At 39.7% G+C, this 20,119-nt stretch overlaps 1 protein-coding gene and 1 long non-coding RNA gene across 3 annotated transcripts in view; one reads left to right on the forward strand and one right to left on the reverse strand.

Annotated features, from left to right (window-relative positions):
* The window catches only part of ZFP1 (ZFP1 zinc finger protein), a 36,367-nt gene extending 26,139 nt beyond the window's left edge, over positions 1 to 10,228 (reverse strand). The window contains exons 1-2 of one of the 2 annotated variants that reach the window (XM_029206018.1): positions 10,051 to 10,228; positions 3,846 to 3,904 (exon numbers count right to left, since the gene is read on the reverse strand). In XM_029206018.1, coding sequence (XP_029061851.1) covers positions 3,846 to 3,860 — 15 coding nt within the window. In that variant the 5' untranslated portion in view covers positions 3,861 to 3,904; positions 10,051 to 10,228. Of the gene's footprint in view, positions 1 to 3,845; positions 3,905 to 3,997; positions 4,147 to 10,050 lie in introns of those variants that run through there. The other variant, XM_029206028.1, reaches the window with a different exon arrangement.
* Positions 10,229 to 14,649: 4,421 nt separating this feature from the next.
* On the forward strand, positions 14,650 to 19,632 carry LOC114904046. The gene is made up of 2 exons (XR_003795836.1): positions 14,650 to 14,729; positions 19,100 to 19,632. It is a non-coding gene; the product is annotated as an uncharacterized LOC114904046 (long non-coding RNA).
* The last annotated feature ends 487 nt before the right edge of the window (positions 19,633 to 20,119 follow it).

Genomic DNA, 20,119 nt, shown 5'->3' on the forward strand with positions numbered 1-20,119 from the left:
GAAGCCAGACTATGACTCAGAGACTCTATTCAGCTCATCTCCCAGGAGCCTTTATTCAATAGTAGCAGAATTTCTACACACAATTAGATTTGTGCTTGCTTGATAAGTTTTGCCACATTGCTCCCCAGTAAGTCTGTACCATTTTTTACTACCACAAACAATGCATGAGTGGCTTCACCACTCTATAGCTAACACTGGCTAATATATCTTGAAAAAACAATGAAAAAAATCTTAAGTCTTGCTAAAGGAAACATGGGTACATAAAAGGACATCTTTTAGACTGTATACATGTAGAAAAAGAAAAAAAAACTCCACCAGACAAAAAATTATGCAATATAAATCGCAGTTATAGTTTTTCAAAACTGAATTTTGTATTGATTAGGGATATATACATACATGGTAAAATCTTTGAGGAAAGCAAGGGAATAAATAACAAAAATGTCAAGATAGTGGCTACCTACTAGCAGGATTCAATCAGAGAATATATCATAAAGAACAGATAGGGACTTCCCTGGTGGTGCAGTGGTTAAGATTCCATGCTCCCAATATGCAGGGGGCCCGGGTTCGATCCCTGGTCAGGGAACTAAATCCCACATGCATGCCACAACTAAGAGTTTGCATGCCGCAACTAAGGAGTTGGCGAGCCGCAACCAAGGAGCCCACCTGCTACAACTATGGAGCTCGCAAGTAAGACCCAGCACAACCAAATAAATAAATAAATATTTTTAAAAAAGAACAGATAATGTTCTATTTCTTAATGTGAGTGCCCATTTATTCTTTAATGTACACATATTTTTATACATGTTATAACATGTATAAAGAGTATTATAATGCTTTATACACTCATCTGTACACATATTACATTACACAATAAAAAAAATCAGAAAAAAATGAGGAAACTCTATGCTCTGATATGGAAAGACTTCAAAAATATGTTACTGAGTGATAAAAACACACATAATCAAAAGAATGAAAAGACAAAGACATCTTTGCAACACACATACCTGATAAAGGATTGATATCCGAAATATATAAAGAACTCTCAAAACTCAACAATATGAAAACAAACAACCTGATTTTAAAATGGGCCAAAGTGCAGCCCGTATGGAAAACAGTATGGAGGTCCCTCAGAAAACTAAAAATAGAATTACCATATGATCCAGCAATCCCACTCCTGGGCATATATCACCAGACAAAACTATAATTCAAAAAGATACATGCACCCCTATGTTCATAGCAGCACTATTCACAATAGCCAAGACATGGAAGCAACCTAACTGTCCCCTGACAGAGGAGTGGATAAAGATATGGTACATATATACAATGGAATACTATTCAGCCATAAAAAAGAATGAAAAATGCCATTTGCAGCAACATGGATGGACCTAGAGATTATCATACTAAATGAAATAACTCAGGCAGAGAAAGACAAGTATCGTATGATATCACTTATATGTGGAATCTAAGATATGACACAAATGAACCTTTCTGTGAAACAGAAACAGAATCACGGGTTGGGGGAGAGATGGAGTGGGAGGTTGGGGTTAGCAGATGTAAGCTATTATATAAATAACAAGATCCTACTGTATAGCACAGGAAACTATATTCAATATCCTATGTTAAATCTTAATGGAAAAGAATATTTTAAAAAAACAATGTATATATAACTGAATAACTTTGCTGTACAGCAGAAATTAACACAGTATTGTAAATCAACTATACTTCAATAAAACAAATTTTTAAAAAGGGCCAAAGACCTTAACAGACACCTCACTAAAGAAGATATACAGGTGGCAAATAAACACACGTAAAGATACTCAACATCACGTCATATCATCAGAGAATTATAAATTACAACAACAATAAAACACTGTTAAATGCCTATTAAAGTGGCCAAAGTTCGGGACTTCCCTGGTGGTCCAGTGGGTAAGACTCCATGCTCACAATGCAGGGGGCCCAGGTTTGATCCCCAGTTGGGGAACTAGATCCCGCACGCATGCCGCAACTAAGAAGCCCGCATGTCACAACTAAGACCCGGTGCAGCCTAAATAAATAAATAATAAATAAATGAATATAAAATAATTTTTTTAAAAAAAGTGGGGCTTCCCTGGTGGCGCAGTGGTTGAGAATCTGCCTGCTAATGCAGGGGACAGGGGTTTGAGCCCTGGTCTGGGAAGATCCCACATGCCGCAGAGCAACTAGGCCCGTGAGCCACAACTACTGAGCCTGCGCGTCTGGAGCCTGTGCTCCGCAACAAGAGAGGGCACAATAGTGAGAGGCCCGCGCACCGCGATGAAGAGTGGCCCCCGCTTGCCACAACTAGAGAAAGCCCTCGCACAGAAACGAAGACCCAACACAGCCAAAAATAAATAAATAAAAAAAAGCCAAGCATTTGAAGCCCTTTAAAAAAAAAAAAAAAAGTGGCCAAAGCTCACAACACTGACAACACCAAATGCTGACGAGGATGTGGAGCAACAGGAACTCTCACTCACTGCTGGTGGGAATGCAAATGTTACAGCTACTCTGGAAGACAGTCTGACAGTTTCTCACAAAACTACACATATTCTTGCTGTACACACTGGCAATTGTGTTCCTTAGCATTTACCCAAATGATTAACTTATATCCACACAAAACACTGCACAGAGATGTTTATAGCAGCTTAATTCATAATTGTCAAAACCTGGCAACAACCAAGATGTCCTTCAATTGCTGAATGGGTAAATAAATGGTAGTACATCCAGACAATGGAATATTATTCAGTGATAAAAAGAAGTGAGCTATCAAGCCATGAAAACACATGGAGGAACTTTAAATGCATATTACTAAGTGAAAGAAACCAATTTGAAGAGGCTACATACTGACTGATTCCAACTGTATGATGTTCTAGAAAAGGCAAAACTAGGGGGACAGTAAAAAAAAAAAAAATCAGTGGTTTCCAGGTGCTCAAGGAAAGTGGGGGAGGGATGAATAGATGGAGCACAGGGGATTTTGTGGGGAGTGAAACTATTCTGTAAGATATGATAATGGTGGATACACGTCATTATGTATTTGTCAAAACGCACAGAATGCATGACACCAAAAGCAAATCCTAATGTAAACTATGGACTTTACTTAAAGTATCAATATTGGCTCATCAACTGTAACAGGTATACCACATTAATGCAAGATGTTAGTAACAGGGGAAACTGTGCAGAGGGAGAAAAGGAGTATATGGGAACTCTGTACTTTTCACTTAAATTTTCCGTAAGCCCAAAACTGCTCTAAAAAATTAAGTCTGTTCATTAAAAGTAAAACAAAACACATATAAACAGAACAGTATGATTAATATGCTATCTTATAATAACCTGTACTTATACTTGTGTAAATATGTACAAATACATTCTGCAATGCCATTCAAGAAAGTAATGACAATGGAACTCATGGAAATTAGGGGGAGAATTTAAATACACATCCGGATATTTAGTGAGTTCTCTAGCATCATGCTAATCTGACCAGAAAAATAAAATACACACTATAGTACCCTGAAGAATGCTACATGAAATAACCAGAGACAAAATAATAAGCTGTTTAATTTTTTTTTCTGGGGATGCTGTTCAAAACACCATCTATATGAAGGTCCATAAAATTTATTCAGACCTAACACTAGAGAACCAAGGAAATGGTATTCATAATCAATGCAAGACCCTTAATTAACTTGATTTACTTTTTGGCTGCTGGTATTGATTATTCTTACTATGTTTTCTTGAGTTTTACTCATTTATACCTTTCTATTTCATTTTCTAGGTCCTTATAAACTTCCTCAAATGCACAGAAAAATAAAATTGGGAATAAACAAACAACTCACCTGGGATTTGTTCATTTTCTACAGCTTTTGGGTAAAGGCAGAGAACTGTGAAGGCAGAACTGAAATAGAGGAAAAAGAAAGGTATTGTTATTAAAGATCTGACCTGCCTCAGAACTTCTAGAATGACTTGTTTGGAAATCCTTACACATCACCTGAGAAAATACCACCTCCTGAGCTAGTCCTTTTGCCTGTTCAGAAGGAGCAAAAAGGATCATGCTGGCAGCACTCACTTTCAATCAAACATTATGAAATATCTGAAAAGGTAAGACAAAGACAACCCACTATCAACTGACAAAACAGTCAAAAGAAACCATGATTGATTAAATTATTGGACAGGGAATTTAAAACTATGATTCATATATTAAAGCTTTAAAGGAAAAGATTTACAAAATGAATGAACAGAGAATTTCGAGATGGAAACTTCAAGAAAAACATGGAAATGCTAAGAAAAGCACAGTAACAGAGTTGAAAGAATACCTTCAATAGGTATTACAACAGAGTTGAGGAAATTTTCAGTAAATCTGAAGACAGGTCAAAAGAAATTACCCAAACTGAGACACAAAGAGAAAGCAAAGGGGGAAAAAAAAGGACAGAGAATCCAAGGGCTGTAGTACAATATCAAATGGCCTAACAAAAATGTATTGGGATCCCAGGGACTTTCCTGGTGGTCCAGTAGTAAAGAATCTTTCTCCCAATGCAGGGAACGCAGGTTCGATCCCTGGTTGGGGAGCTAAGATCCCACATGCCGCGGGGCAATTAAGCCCTTGCACCACAACTACTGAGCTCATGAGCCTCAACTATAGAGCCCGCGTGCCGCAAACGACACAGCACACGCACCACAACTAGAGAGAGAAAAACCTGCATGCCACAGCTAGAGAGAAGCCCATGTGCTGCAACGAAGTGCCCGCGTGCTGCAACGCAAGATCCCGCGTGCTGCAACTAAGACCTGACATAGCCAAAAATAAATTAAATAAATAAATAATCTTTAAAAAAATGTATTGGAATCCCAAAAGAAGAGAAAATGGGACAGAAGAAGTATTGAAGACATAATGACCAAGGATTTTCCAAAAATACTGAATGATATCAAACCACAGATCCAAGAAACTCAGATAATTTATCCAAAAAGGATAAATATCAAAAAACCAAATAAAATGGACACACCTGGACATACCATATTCAAACCAATGGAAACCAAAGTTAGAGAGAAATTCTTGAAACCAGCCAGAAAAAAAACCTGACACGTTACATACAGACATACCTCATTTTATTGCTCATCACAGACTGCCTTTTTTTTAAACAAGTTGAAGGTTTGTGGTAACTTTGCATTGTCAGATGATGGTCACCATTTTTTAGTAATAAAGTACTTTTAAATTAAGGTATGCACATTGTTTTTTAGACATAATGATATTGCACACTTAAGAGACTGCAGTAAAGGTAAACATGACTTTTATATGCACTGAGAAACCAAAATATTCATGTGACTTGCTTTATTGCAGTGACCTGGAACTGAATTAAAGAATCACAGAGAATTTCTCATCAGAAACTATACAAGCTGGAAGACAATGTAGTGACATCTTTAAAGTGCTTTAAAAAAGAAAAAAAAAAAAGAAAAAACTACCAATCCAGTATTCTATACCCAGAAAATACATCTTTCAAAAAATAAAAGTGAAAATGAAAACCTTTTCAAACAAACAAAAACAGAAAATTCATTCCCAGTAGACCTGTACTACAAGAAATATTTAAAGAAGTTCTTCAGGTAGAAGGAATATGATAACAGACAGAAATGTGGATCTACACAAAGGAAATAAAGATCTCTGGGAATGGTTAAAATGACGAGAAATATAAAAGACATTTTTTCTTACTTTTAATCAATCTAAAAGATACTTGACTGTCTAAAGCAAAAAGAGTAGCCAAGTTTTGTGAACTTATAGCATATGTAAAATATATAACGATAATAGCACATAGATGAGATGATGAAATTGTTGATGGCAGTATATTGTTTTAAGGATCTTACATTACACACAAACAATAGACTATATTTAAAGGTTCACTGTGATTCACTCAAGAAGTTTATTTAAACCTTAGGGCAACCACAAAAAAATTTAAAGAGGTATAAACAATAACCAAATAGTGGAGAAAAATATGGATTCATGAAAAACTACCACTAAATCCAAAAGCAGTCAGAAAAAGAGGAAAATAGGAACAAAGACCAGATGGGCCAAGTAGAAGAAAACTAGCAAGATGGTAGATTTTAACCCAACCATGTCAATAATTCATTGTACAAACACACCAATTAAATGACAAAGGTTGCCAAACTGGATAAAAAAGACCAAACTACGTGCTGTCTAAAAAGCAATGTGTTTGGGACTTCCCTGGTGGCACAGGAGTTAAGAATCTGGCTGCCAATGCAGGGGACACGGGTTCGATCCCTGGTCCGGGAAGATCCCACATGTCCCGGAGCAACTAAGCCCGTGTGCCACAACTACTGAGCCTGTGCTCTAGAGTCTGCACACCACAACTATTGAGCCCACATGCCACAACTACTGAAGCCCGCATGCCTAGAGCCCGTGCCCTGAAGCAAGAGAAGCCACCGCAATGAGAAGCCCACACACTGCAATGAAGAGTAGCCCCTTCTTGCTGCAACTAGAGAAAGCCCGCACGCAGCAATGAAGACCCAACACAGCTAAAAATAAATAAAATAAAAGCAATGTGTTTTAAATATAAAAACATAGTGATGAAATAAAATTTTAAGGCAGAACAAGAAATTTAAACATAAAATTCTGTCCTTTGGGCCTCCTCCCTCTCTGTTTAGTGTGCAACATCCAGCCGCATTACACATTAACCAGACCTGCTCAAAGATGGGAATGCCTACTCAACTACAAAGATCTTTTTTTCTTTCTTCTGATGCTAGCAATGTAACTTCTTAAAAGATTAACATTCTTTCTCAACTCTGTAAGGGGGTCATGATGACTTGCTGCTCGCTTTGTAAGTGCTTACCTGGACTACTGTATATTGGTGAACTTTATGTCAGTACGTCATTCTGATGTATGATCCTTTGTCTCAAAAAATGTATATGACTGTGCCTTCAACTTCTAACAGGCAGGACAGTACTCAGAGCTTCTTAGAGTCTGTCTCCTGGGTTACAATCCTCCGGCTGGCTCAAATAAAATTCTCTTCCTTCTTGATTGTTAATTGAATTTTCAATAATAGCTAGATCAAAAGTAAAAGGATAAAAAAAGATATTCCTTGGGACTTCCCTGGCAGTCCAGGGGTTAAGACTCCACACTTCCAATGCAGGGGGCACAGGTTTGATCCCTGGTTGGGGAACTAAGATCCTGCATGATGCAAGGCACAGCCAAAATAAGAGGAAATAAAAAATAAAAAATGATATTCCTTGCACACACTAATCAAAAGAAAGCTGGACTGATTAATATCAAGCTAAGTAGACTTAATAAGAAATATTACCAGGGATAGTGTGATATTACATGTCACTGTGCTAAATGACACATGATAAATGTATCAAATCACCAGAACATATAACAATCCTAAATGTATATGCACAAAAGAACTTCAAAATACAAGAAGCAAAAGTTGATAAAAGTGAAAGAATAAATAGATAAATCACAATTATAGCTTGAGACTTCAATATTCTTTTCTCAGTAGGTGACAAGAGAGGTAGATAAAAAACCAGTAAGGATACAGAAGAACTCAACCACACTATCAACCACCCTGACCCATTTAGTACTGACAGAAAACTCTACCACGAACACAGCACAATAGTCATTAAAGTGCATAAAAAACATTCCCAGGGACTTCCCTGGTGGTCCAGTGGTTAAGACTCCACACTCCCAATGCAGGGAGCCCAGGTTCAATTACTGGTCAGGGAACTAGACCCTGCATGGCACAAGAGCGAGCCCACATGCCGCAACTAAAAAGATCCTGCATGCAGCAACGAAGACCCGGCACAGCCAAATAAATAAATAAATATTTTTTTAAGATCCCCAAGGTAGATCATATCCTTACCCATGAAACAAATCTCAAGTTTTAAAGAACTGAAATACATAACAAAGTATATTCTTTGACCAAAACAGAATTAAACTAGAAATCAATAATAGAAAGAGATGTAGAAAATCTCCTAATGTTTGGAAATTAAATAACAAATTTCTAAATAACCAATGGGTGAAAAAGGAAGTCACAAGGGAAGCTTTTAAAAAACAAGCAAACACAGAATTGAATGGAAATGAAAACAAAACATACCAGAATTTGAGGGATGCAGCTAAAGCAGTATTTAGAGGACATTTATAGCATTAAAACCAATGTCAAGGGACTTCCCTGATGGCGCAGTGGTTAGGAATCCGCCTGCCAATGCAGGGGACACGGGTTCGAGCCCTGGTCCAGGAAGATCCCACATGCTGCAGAGCAACTGGGCCTGTGTGCTACAATTGCTGAGCCTGCACTCTAGAGCCCACGAGCCACGACTGCTGAGCCCATGTGCCACAGCTGCTGAGGCCCGCACGCCTGGAGCCAGTCTCCGCAACAAGGGGGGCCACTGCAATGAGAGGACTGTGCACGTCAGAGTAGCCCCTGCTCGCATCAACTGGAGAAAGCCCACACGCAGCAACGAAGACCCAACGCAGCCAAAAAAAAAAAAACCAATGTCAAGAATAATTGAGACGTTACTACAGATGCTACAGACATTAAAAAGTTATTCTTTCACAAAAAAATTGATAAACATTAGCTACGTTAATTAAGGAGAAAAAGGAGCAATCCCAAATACACAAAATAAGAAAAGTGGGAAATATCAACAAACTCAAGAGAAAAAAGATGAAATAATGGAAAAAAAATTCCATCTTCAATAGCAATAAATTACTACATAAGAATAAAGTTACTAAAAATGCAAATATTTTACGAAAAAACTTATAAAGTGCTGGCAAAAGGGAAAAATGAAAGAGGAACAAATGGGAAGGCCTACAGTAAGATCCAACATCATAAAGGTGTCCATTCCCCCTAATTAAATGTAATCATTAACTGGATCATAATAAAAGTACCAACAGGGCTTCCCTGGTGGCGCAGTGGTTGACAGTCCGCCTGCTAATGCAGGGAACACGGGTTTGAGCCCCGGTCTGGGAGGATCCCACATGCCACGGAGGAACTGGGCCCGTGAGCCACAACTACTGAGCCTGCGCGTCTGGAGCCTGTGCTCCGCAACAAGAGAGGCCGCGATAGTGAGAGGCCCGCGCACCGCGATGAAGAGTGGCCCCCGCTTGCCACAACTAGAGAAAGCCCTTGCACAGAAACTAAGACGCAACACAGCAAAAATAAATAAACTCCTACCTCCAACATCTTAAAAATAAAAGTCCCAACAAATTTCTTTAAAATATAACTTATTCTAAAGTACCAGTGGGAATCATTAGTAAAACTTGTATAATCTCAAAGTAGTGAAGGCTTTTGGGTGTCATAAAAAGGAAAAGCAGTAAATTCAACCATAAAGAAATTCAAAACGCCTCCATGGCAAAAACCACCAATGAGCAAAATTAAAAGGCAAATGAAAAAATATTTCCCATTCATATGACAAAATACCAGCTGGCTGTGTGACCTTGGGTAAATCACTTCACCAGAGCCTTCACTTTTCCTTCTGTTGAAACTGAGGAACTAAGCGAAGACACAGGGTAGGTGTGAGGATTGGGTGAACACTTCAGCTGAAAAGGCTCTTGCAAAGAGGTCACAGGTCTTACTCATTCAGCAATTGGCGCATCAGGAAACTTGGGAAACCTTTCAAGCCTCCCTCCACCCCGCGAGGCCCTGGGCAGCCGCACGCGGCATTCGGGCGCTGCCAGGTGCGCCCGGCCCCGCCCCCAGCCTCGCCTTGCGCCCGCCCGCCCGCCGGGTTTCAGGACCTGCTGCCGCGCGGCCGAAGACCTTCGCGGCGGGTCGGAGGCGCTTTGCCTGACAAAGGGAGGAAGGCTGGCCCTCGCCACCGCCCTCCCCTTCGGCCGTTCCCGCCCCCGCACGTCCGGCCAGGCGGGCCCAGCCGGTCCCGCGCCGAGGAGAGGGCCGGGCCGCCCCGGACACCGCCCCGAGGGTCGCCGCCGCCTGCAAGTCACCGAAGTTTGGGCTTCCACCCCACGCGGGCACGAGCCCATCCCTCATCTCCTTCCCCTCGGCACCCAGACCCCGCGGAGCTGCCTGGCAGGCCCCCTCATACCTGGAGGGGCACAGCCTCCGCTCGTGGCTCAGTGCCAGGCCAGGTCACGGCGCGGGGCGGCTAAAACGCGTGCAGACCGGAGCCCTGTCACCCACTCGCGGCGGGAGGTGGGGGAAGGGCGGCCACCGGCGCGCTCGCAGCATTGCACATGCGCAGATGCAGGGGCTGCTTGCCGTCCCAGGGTCCTCCGAGGGGTGGTCCATCGAACTTCGGGACTACATTTCCCATAAGCCCGCAGGGCCTCACCGTAGGGACTCTCAGGAAAGTCTTCACCTTGTTTAGCCGGTCGGATGAGCGCTGACCAAGATAATCCCTTGGCCTGGACTTCACTTCCACCAGAGCGGTTTATGAGTTATAACCACTACCTACCCCAAAATACAAATCCTGGCTTTTAAAGATTACACAGGTAATCTATGGTAACAGCATTTAAATTAGAAAATATGTATAAAATAAAACAAATATTACCCATAATCTCACTTTTCAAAGATAACTATGTAACATTAACATTAACACACCTTTCTGATATTTTTAAATAATAAAATCGGCCATAAAGATACCATGTGCTGCAAATTTTTAAGTTTTAGGTTTACAGTAAAATATGAGGAGATGCAGATGTTCGTCTATGAGGAACATAGAGTTCCACTATACCACCTGCACCCCCACATGCATGGCCTCCTCCACTATCAACCTCCAGTACCACAGTGGTACATTTGCTACGATCGAACGTACACTGACAAATCACCCGAAGTCCATAGTTTACACTAGGGTTCACTCTGGGTGTTGAACATTCTATGGGTTTTGGCAAATATATACCTCTTTGGCAAATATATGATGACATGTACCCACCACCATAGTATCATAGAGAATAGTTTCACTGCCCACAAAATCCCCTGTGCTCCGTCTGTTCATCCTTCCCTCCTTCTCCCTGAGTCCCTGAAAGTCACTGACCTTTTTACTGTACTCCTAGGATTGTTACCAAGTCCAAGCTGCACCGCAGGCCAATAAATCGAGACGTTCTTGGGGCAAGAAATAGCGACTTAACCCAGAAAACCAGCAGACCGAGAAGAAGATGAATGTGTGTCCCAAAGAACCATCTTGCCTGAGTTAGAACTCAGACTTCTTTTACTCTAAAAAAAGGGAGGGAGTAGGGTCAAACACTTCCTGGTTCCCCTCAGCCTCTGGAGGGTTTATGTTAATTTCTTCTTCCTGCAGTCATTCACAGGTGGGCCCGGTCAAGATGTTTCCTGTGAGCTGAAGAAAGGTATTTTAGCTTAATACACATTACCTGGGAGGCAGAGGTTCCCAGAGATGGTCTATTATGTATAATTTAAGCTTATAGGCAACATCTCTTTAGTGATTAACTTGTAATAGAATACGAAATTTCTTCCCTATTACACTTTCGCCTTTTCCAGAATGTAACATAGTTGGAATCATTCAGTATGTAGCCTTTTCAGATTGGTTTCTTTCACTTAGTAATATGCACTTAAAGTTCCTCCATGTCTTTTCATGGCTTGATAGCTCATTTCTTTTTAGCACTGAATAATATTCCATTGTATGCATGTACCACCACTTATTTATCCATTCAGCAATTGAAGGACATCTTCGTTGCTTCCAAGTTTTGACAGTTATGAATAAAGCTGCTATAAGCATCCCTGTGCAGTGTTTTGTGTGGAAATAAAGTAAGTTTCTCATTTGTATAAATATCAAGGAACACAACTGTCAGATTTTATGATGAGAATATATTTAGTTTTGTAGAAACTGCCAGACTGTCTTCCAAAATGGCTGTACCATTTTGCATTCCCACCAGCAATGAATGAGAGTTCCTGTTGCTCCACACCCCGTCAGCATTTGGTGTTGTCAGTGTTGTGGATTTTGGCCATTCTAATAGGTGTGTAATGGTAGCAACTAGTTTTTAATTAAAACAACATATAGTCTCAAAAAGCTACTGTTACTGAACCAAACTTGGGTCTGTATGCAAACAGTGAAGCCAGTCTATTGACACCAGGCTGTGGTGAAGGAAAGTGCAGGGTTTATTGCAAGGCCAAGCAAGGAGTAGAGGCGAATAATGCTTAAAACACTGGAATTCCCCAATGGCTTTTAGGGAAAGAGTTTTAAAGATAGGGTGAGGGAGAGGATTGTGGGGTGTGGAGTAATCAGCTCATGGACATCCTTATGATTGATTGGTGGCGAGGCAAGCAGGAGTCAACATCATCAACCTTCTGGTTTCAACCAGTTTGGGGTCTATGTGCTTGTGGTCAACATGTAGTTAACTTCTTCCACCTGGCAGAGGTTTCAGGATTTGCAAAATAGCTCAAGGATATGGTTCAAAATGTTATCTCTAGCCCTTGCGAAGGAACTAAAGGTCCTTGAGTTTGTTTAGTGGCTGAACAATTATTATTTTGCCTTGCTTGACTGTTTTTCTTTGTTTTTGTATTTTCTCACTTCTCTGATTAAATTTGCTCTTTGGAACTTGGGGAAGGCCTACAAGGCTAAAGTTTTCTACAAACAAGAGGCAGGCAGAGGACATTGGTGGGGGCAGTTCTCTCCTGGGAAGACCCTATCATAGGGTTCTGCTCAGATATATTACTTGTACATCAATGTTCATAGCAGCACTATTCACTACAGCAAAAAGATGGAAACAACCTTAGTGCCCATCAACAGAAGAATGGATAAATAAAATGTGGTATACACATATAGTGGAATATTATTCAGTCAAAAAAAGAATGAAGTTCTGGTACATGCTACCACATGGATGAACCTTGAAAATACAAATGAAATAAGCCACATACAAAAGGACAAATATTGTAGGATTCTGCTTACATAAAGTATCTAGAATAGGCGAATTCATAGACAGAAAGTAGAGATTCCTGGGGACAAGAGTGGGGGAAGGCATGGGAGTTACTATTTAATGGGTAGGGAGTTTCTATTTGGGATGATGAAAAAGTTCTGAAAAGAGATGATGGTGATGGATAAACAACACTGTGAATGTGCTTAACACCACTGAATTGGATACTTAAAAATGGTAAATTTCATATTATATATATTTTACCAGAATTTTAAAAAATAATAAGCTGGGTTGAAGTGATTGTTGCATAACTCTGTAAATTACTAAAACTCAAAGTCTTAGCAAGGTATTTCTGTTATTTATTGTTTGTACCCTTTTGATTATTTTTTGTTTGATGGAATAATTCCATACTTCATCAGAAAGAAAAACAGAATACTCAGGATATTTTTTTAAAAGAGAGACTAATAACTATTAGATATAAAAATGTATTACAAAGCTAAAACATGAAAACTTTTTAGTACTGGCTCCAGAAAAAAAAAAAACGACTCAAGTGTATATACTAATTTAGTGTCTGTTTTCACAGCACTTGTGAAAGATTGAAATTTTCCATGATTGTTCTTGGGCAACTAATTAACAATTTGGAGGGAAAAAAATGTTAGACTCCTAAGACTGCATATTAGGGCAATTAAGTATAAGCCGGATTCACGATTTAAATTTTAAAGTGAAAGTATCAAAGTAGTTGTAAAGAAATGATAAGGGAATGTTTTTTATATTCTTTGGGTGAGAAGCTATGACACCAAAGGCAGAAATCATCAAGGAAATAACTGACAAATTCAACTATAGAGACCAATTTTGAAAAAAATGCTATAAACGAAGTGAAAGACAAATAAGCTGGGCAAATATACATGGTACATGAGTGAAGAAAAAGGGTAGTCTTAATTTATGAACTCCTCTTATATGTTAATTTAACCCCATTAAGAAAAATAAGCTCAGTATATGAAGAACCAATTAAAGATGAAATACACAGAATAAATTTATCAAAAATGTTTTCTCTCTACTCAAAATCAAAGAAAAGCTATATGATAACATATGTAATATCATTTTGACCTATAAGTTTGGCCAATGTTTAAAAGAGTAATGAGACCCAGGATTGGAACAACTTGGAAAAAATTTTTATACAATTCTGGTGGGACTATAGTACATAAAATCTTTCTGAAGTCCTCATTGTATCAAAAGTTAAAAATTTTAAATTATCATAGATTTTAATCTTGTACAATGATGTATATACATGAATGTTCTCACATTACAGCTTATATCTGCAAAACACTGGAAACAGTCTAAAAATCTTTCAATAGATGTAATTAAGTTGATATGTAAATGGAATTTGGGGAGACATTGAAAATGATAATGTATACTAACTCCATGGGGGAGGTGTCTAATGAGTTGAGAAATGAAAAAATGTAGATCACACAAGAGTATGTAGAGTGTGATCCTATTTTTGTAAAAATTATGCATAAAGACTAAATACTGAAATGTACAAAAAGAAGAAATATACACTCTTCCCCCAAAAAACACACACAAAATAAACTCCCTACTGCCTTATGCATAACAGCGTAGAGTACTGTGTGCATGGACTGTTTCTGAAGACCGTGCAAAGTTCAAAACCACATTATTTTCTATTAATTTCCTCTTAGGAATAAAGGAAAAGTATAGAGGATGTTTTTTAAAAAAACATATTGCATATTTTAATTTAAATGTTGCTTTAAATTTTTTTGACCTTCCACTAAGGTTTCACTCTCTTCTCAATCAACTACCCAGCATGTCCTAGTGGTTGTTTGATCTTCCGAGCATGTTGTAATATCCACTTCCGTTCCAACAAGCACTGGCACCAACAGTAAGTACATGCTTGTATGGCACTGTTATTGGATGTAAAGAGATTTTAACTGTTATAATAGTGACTGTTTAAAGTGGAGCAAATATCCCAAACCTCATAAATAACAGTGTGGTTAGCTCATAGATATTGACAAAAAATTTTATTTTTGTTTACGTGCTCAAATGACATTCCCATGGGTCACAGACCCTAGATCATATGATTTTATCAAAGAACTTATATACTCTGTTATATTAAAATCCATTGGTCTTTTTTGTACTTTGAATGGATCATTTATCCAGGCATGATTTTGTAACATCATGCCCTGGTCTTTGAAAAACACTGGCTTACTGAGTCATAAAGATCTTTGAAATGTTGATACATTTTATTACATAGTATCAAATGACCATAATAATATCACCACTGGTCTCATCAGAAAAGCTTTAATAAGTATTGGGAAGCAGAATCAGGTTTTTGCCAAAATTCAAATTTTTACTTGAAAGCTCCTTTTATCATTGGGCAAGAAATATAGTCACTTGTTTTCCTGGAAATGACAGCTCACTTCATTCATTTTTGAGAAAATGTCTGCCAAACAGCCAGCCTTTGTTTGACTGTCAGCCATTCAAGTAAAAATGTTTCATGAGAAAAGCAGCTAGTTCAGCTCACGACTCAACCGCACAAGTGGTTTTCCTGGAGACAACGTCTTGCTTCTGTGTGTGCAGCAGAAGTACTTTGTACGTACTTCCCGTTTCATCAGACAGAATATTAAAAAGACATGCGCTCAAAGGTTGAGACAATACAACTAATCGTTTTTACTGCTCCATTAAGGTCATTCTTAAGTGAAACTGGCACTTCTTTCCTGCAATTGCACGAGAGTGCAGAAAGCAGTGACTGCCAGGGAATTCCCTGATGGTCCAGTGGTTAGGACTCCATGCTTCCACTGCAGGGGGACATGGGTTCCATCCCTGGTTGGGGAACTAAGATCTTGCAGGCCGCAGCGCTGCCAAAAGAAAAAAAATAGGTAGTGACTTCCAGTGCAGCTTGGTGCCACTGTCTGGAATCCTGCTGTGGCACCAGCAAGCTCCCCCACCAACTGCTTTTGCACCGTCAGTGCAAATGTCAACTCAATGAAATAGGAAAATAATGCCGAAGTGTTATTATTACAAGAGCCTTGACCTCCTGGATCCCATGCAAGGGTCTTGGAGACCCCAGGGGCCTGTGGATCACACTGTAAAGCACAGTCACTGTGCACCATTATCACACCTAAAATATTTTAGAAGTTTCCTTAATAGTATTCAAATGTCCAGTTGTTGTTCATATTTCCAAATTGTTTCCATGAACATTTCTTCAAATTTTAAAAACTCAAGATCCAAATGAATCCACATCCCACGATTAATGTCTTTTAATACATAGGTCCCCCCCTCCATATCTTTTTTTTTTTTTCTTTGCCATTTATAGGCTGAAAACACTGGATTGTCTATTCTGAAGAACTTCCACACAGTCTGGATTCTCCTGATCACCTTAAATTTTAATTATCAATTTTCTGTTACTTCATCTAGACTCAGAACCTGAGAAGGTCAAGGTTTAAGAAGAATTTTTGGCCAAATACTAACAGCAATTCCTTACTCCTTGCCAGGTTTTAGAACAATTCTTTTTCTGAGTGAGAGGTTCAGGTTTTTTCCCCAAGCATCATTATTTTCTACTCCTTTATTCAGCATTTCTGCCATCAACGTTTGTCAAGCACCTGCTGGTGGCAGGCACTGTGCTTGGGCACAGCTGTGAGTGACCCATAGCTCTCTCCCCTTATGAGCTTACATTCTACTTAGGGAGACAGGCAATAAACAATAAGTAAAACATACAGCATGTCAGATGGAGTTCACTGCTAAGAGGGTCGTATCAGGAGTGTCGGGGTGTGTGTGCATTTTTGAGTAGAATGGCTAGAGAAGACTTTACTCAGCTGGTGAGGTTTGAGCCAAGACTCCGTAATCATGTATTAGGCTCCATAATCCCTATAATCATGATTCCAAGACTCCATAATCAGACACCTACCAGTGGATGTTCCTTTCCTTGTATTATTTCCAGTGTCTGACAATACCACTCCATCTGGTCACCAATTTCTCCCAGCCAGTCGACCTGCCTCCCTCTTTTATATACCTGAGATGATGGAAAGGAATGATATCTAATCACAGCCTTTCCCTCCTCATTTGGGGCTCTGAGAAGTGGCCTCTATTTTTTTTTTTTTCATGGCAAAATTACACGGACTTCCCTGGTGGTCTAGTGGTTAAGACTCTGTGCTCCCAACACAGGGGGCCCGGGTTCGATCCCTGGTCAGGGAACTAGATCCCACGTGACGCAACTAAGAGCCCGCATGCTAAAGGGCCCACATGCCGCAACTAAAAAAAAAAAAAGATCCCATGTGCCACAACAAAGATCCCGTGTGCTGCAACTAAAACCTGGCGTGAAATAAAAAATAAATATTTAAAAAACAAAACAAAATTACAAAGTAGGGAGCCTGCAAAAATTCTCCTTATTTGGAGCAAAGTGAATATCTCATGCTATCTTTCCTTTGTTTTTAACATAAATTAACTCTGGAGAACGGAACCAACCTGAACCTCGAAAAATTTAGTTATCTTAACTGAGTGTTTGACAAGGCCATCTTTCACCTCAGTGAATGAAGCGATCTTACATGGTTAATGGCTTAGAAGTCTTCATCAAGGATCCTCTGGGCATATAAGGACTGTCTGTCTCATTTATTGAGGCCTTTCCAGCACTGTGCTTGGCATAGATGAGGAATGAATGAATGACTGGGGCAAGTAGTAACGACGCTTGAAACCCAACTACTATCAGTATCATGCAGTTCTGTAGTCCTGTCCACCTGCGTGTACCAAGTGCTGCCTACACATCCTGCATCCTGCTGGAGTGGGTAGCTTCCAGCATCATCCAACTTTTCAGGGCTGCCCACCTCAGGGGAACGGTGGTGGCCCCGCATAACACCAGGGTAGGTAGCTGCTCCTTCAGTTCTTCTTTCCTGCTAGCCGGGTCTTGGGACTGCAAAGAACTCCAGCTAGTTCCTTGCCATATCTCCTCCTTGTGGAGAGACACCTAAAGAATATCCTATTTATCCCACCTTGGGGAAAAAAAAATCATAGTCATTTGGAATCAGGTTTATTACTGGATGCATTGTTTTTTATAGAGAATTTAGAGATAATTTCATACAAGTCAGAAAGATGTGGGTTTGAGTATTATTGGACAAAGTATTATTACAAAATAAAGCAACTGCATCAAAACTTCCCCTATTTTATAAGTAGATCCATAAATAGAATAGATCAGGAGTCTATTGGTCCAAATACCTGTTTACAAACGGAAAAACAAAAGCCTGGAGAAGCCAACAAGTTTTAATTCTGAAAAAGATAATCTGTCTGTGGCTTCAAAATGATAATATGACTGTTTTCGGGGGTCCCACAGACCATGCTCAGGTTCAATTTTTCCTTAGAAGGACTCAGAACTCAGCAAGCTGCTGCACTCATGGTTACAGTTTGCTGCAGTGAAAGGACACAGATTAAAATCAGCAATGGAAAAATGCACAAAGGCCAAGGTCCTCGAGATACCAGGCACAAGATTCCATCTGTCCTCCCTCAGTGGTGTCATGCATACAGCGCTTGATTCTCCCAGCAATGGTATGTGACATCACACATGGAGTATTGCTAACCAGAAGCTCGGCCAAGCCTTGGTGTCCAGGGTCTTTATTGCAGATTGGTGCTATGGGCATGTCTGACTGCCCACACAGCTGACCTTAGTCTCCAGCCCCTCCCCAGGTCGACCCGAGGGCCCCAGCATAAAGCATCTGGCTGGTTCAAGGTCTCCAGGTAAAGAAAAACACTCTTATCAGACAGGATATTCTACCAGCTTAGAGGTTAGAAGTTACCTCCCAAGGGCTGGGCAACAGTCAAGCCTTCCTTTGGAAGGTACAAGGTTTAGACAACCCAGACTTGCTAAGTTAACCCTTTACTGCATAAGGCCCTACAGTGCTTTATTTATGCCATGGGAAATTGGTTTTGTATTTTGTTTTTCCAGGAAGCAATCCCGAAGAACACTGAGGTGTTCTTCATACACAAGCAATCATTTCTTTTGTGTCCAGCCATGGGTCACATTTTGCTAAATAGCTTGAAGGAAGTTTATTTCTGTATCAGAAGTAGTTGATATCTCAGTGGGATTTAGAGGTCATTATGGAAAAGGAGTGGCCTCAATTACCACTTGACTTCGCAGGTCTTCTTATCAGGAGGTGCAGTCTATTTCCCTGCCTCTTGAATTGAGGCTGGCTTTGTGACTTGCTTGGCTACAAAGCTATGAAAATAATGATATATTGGCCCTCACAGATTCCTCCTTTCTCTTAGAATGCTGTTGGAACAAGAGAAACCACGTGGAAGAGAGCAAGTTGTCCTTCTGAGTCCCTTCTAGATCAGCCTACAGCCAGCTGACGTCCAGATATATGAGAAATTCCAACTGAGATCAGCAGAGCTGCCTACCCAACCCCCCAAATTAACCAAAAATGCACAAGTGAGACCAGCCAAGACCAGAAGAATCACCCAGCTGACCTATAGACTCATGAACAAGAATAAATGTTTACTGGACTTCGCTGGTTTTCCGGGGGTTAAGACTCCATGCTTCCAGTTTTGACCCCTTGTTGGGGGAATTCCGCATGCGGCCAAAGAAAAAACAAAACAAGACAAACAAAAAAAAAAGAATAAATGACATGAATAATATCAATGTTTTCTTAGGTCAGTCTCCCAAGGCAATAGAAATAAAAACAAAAATAGACAAATGGGACCTAATCAAACTTACAAGCTTTTGCAAAACAAAGGAAACCTTAAACAAAACAAAAAGACAACCTACAGAATGGGAGAAAATATTTGCAAAGGAAGAGACAGACATGACAAGGGATTACTTTCTTTTTTTCTTTTTTTAAATTATTATAATTCTTTTTAATTTTATTTTTTTATACAGCAGGTTCTTATTAGTTATCTATTTTATACATATTTGTGTATATATGTCAATCCCAGTCTCCCAGTTCATCCCACCACCACCACCTGCTGCCCCTTCTTTCCCCGCTTGGTGTCCATACGTTTGTTCGCTACATCTGTGTCTCTATTTCTGCCTTGGAAACTGGTTCATCTATACCATTTTTCTAGATTCCACATATATGCGTTAATATACGATATCTGTTTTTCTCTTTCTGACTTACTTCACTCTGTATGACAGTCTCTAGGCCCATCCACATCTCTACAAATGACCCAATTTCATTCCTTTTTATGGCTGAGTAATATTCCATTGTAAACATGTACCACATCTTCTTTATCCGTGGGATTACTTTCCAAAATATACAAACAGCTCATGCAGCTCTATATCAAAAAAAC

This window comes from Monodon monoceros, unplaced genomic scaffold, assembly GCF_005190385.1.
Source record: "Monodon monoceros isolate NGI ecotype Baffin Bay Population unplaced genomic scaffold, NGI_Narwhal_1 Super_Scaffold_10, whole genome shotgun sequence".
Taxonomy (NCBI): domain Eukaryota; kingdom Metazoa; phylum Chordata; class Mammalia; order Artiodactyla; family Monodontidae; genus Monodon; species Monodon monoceros.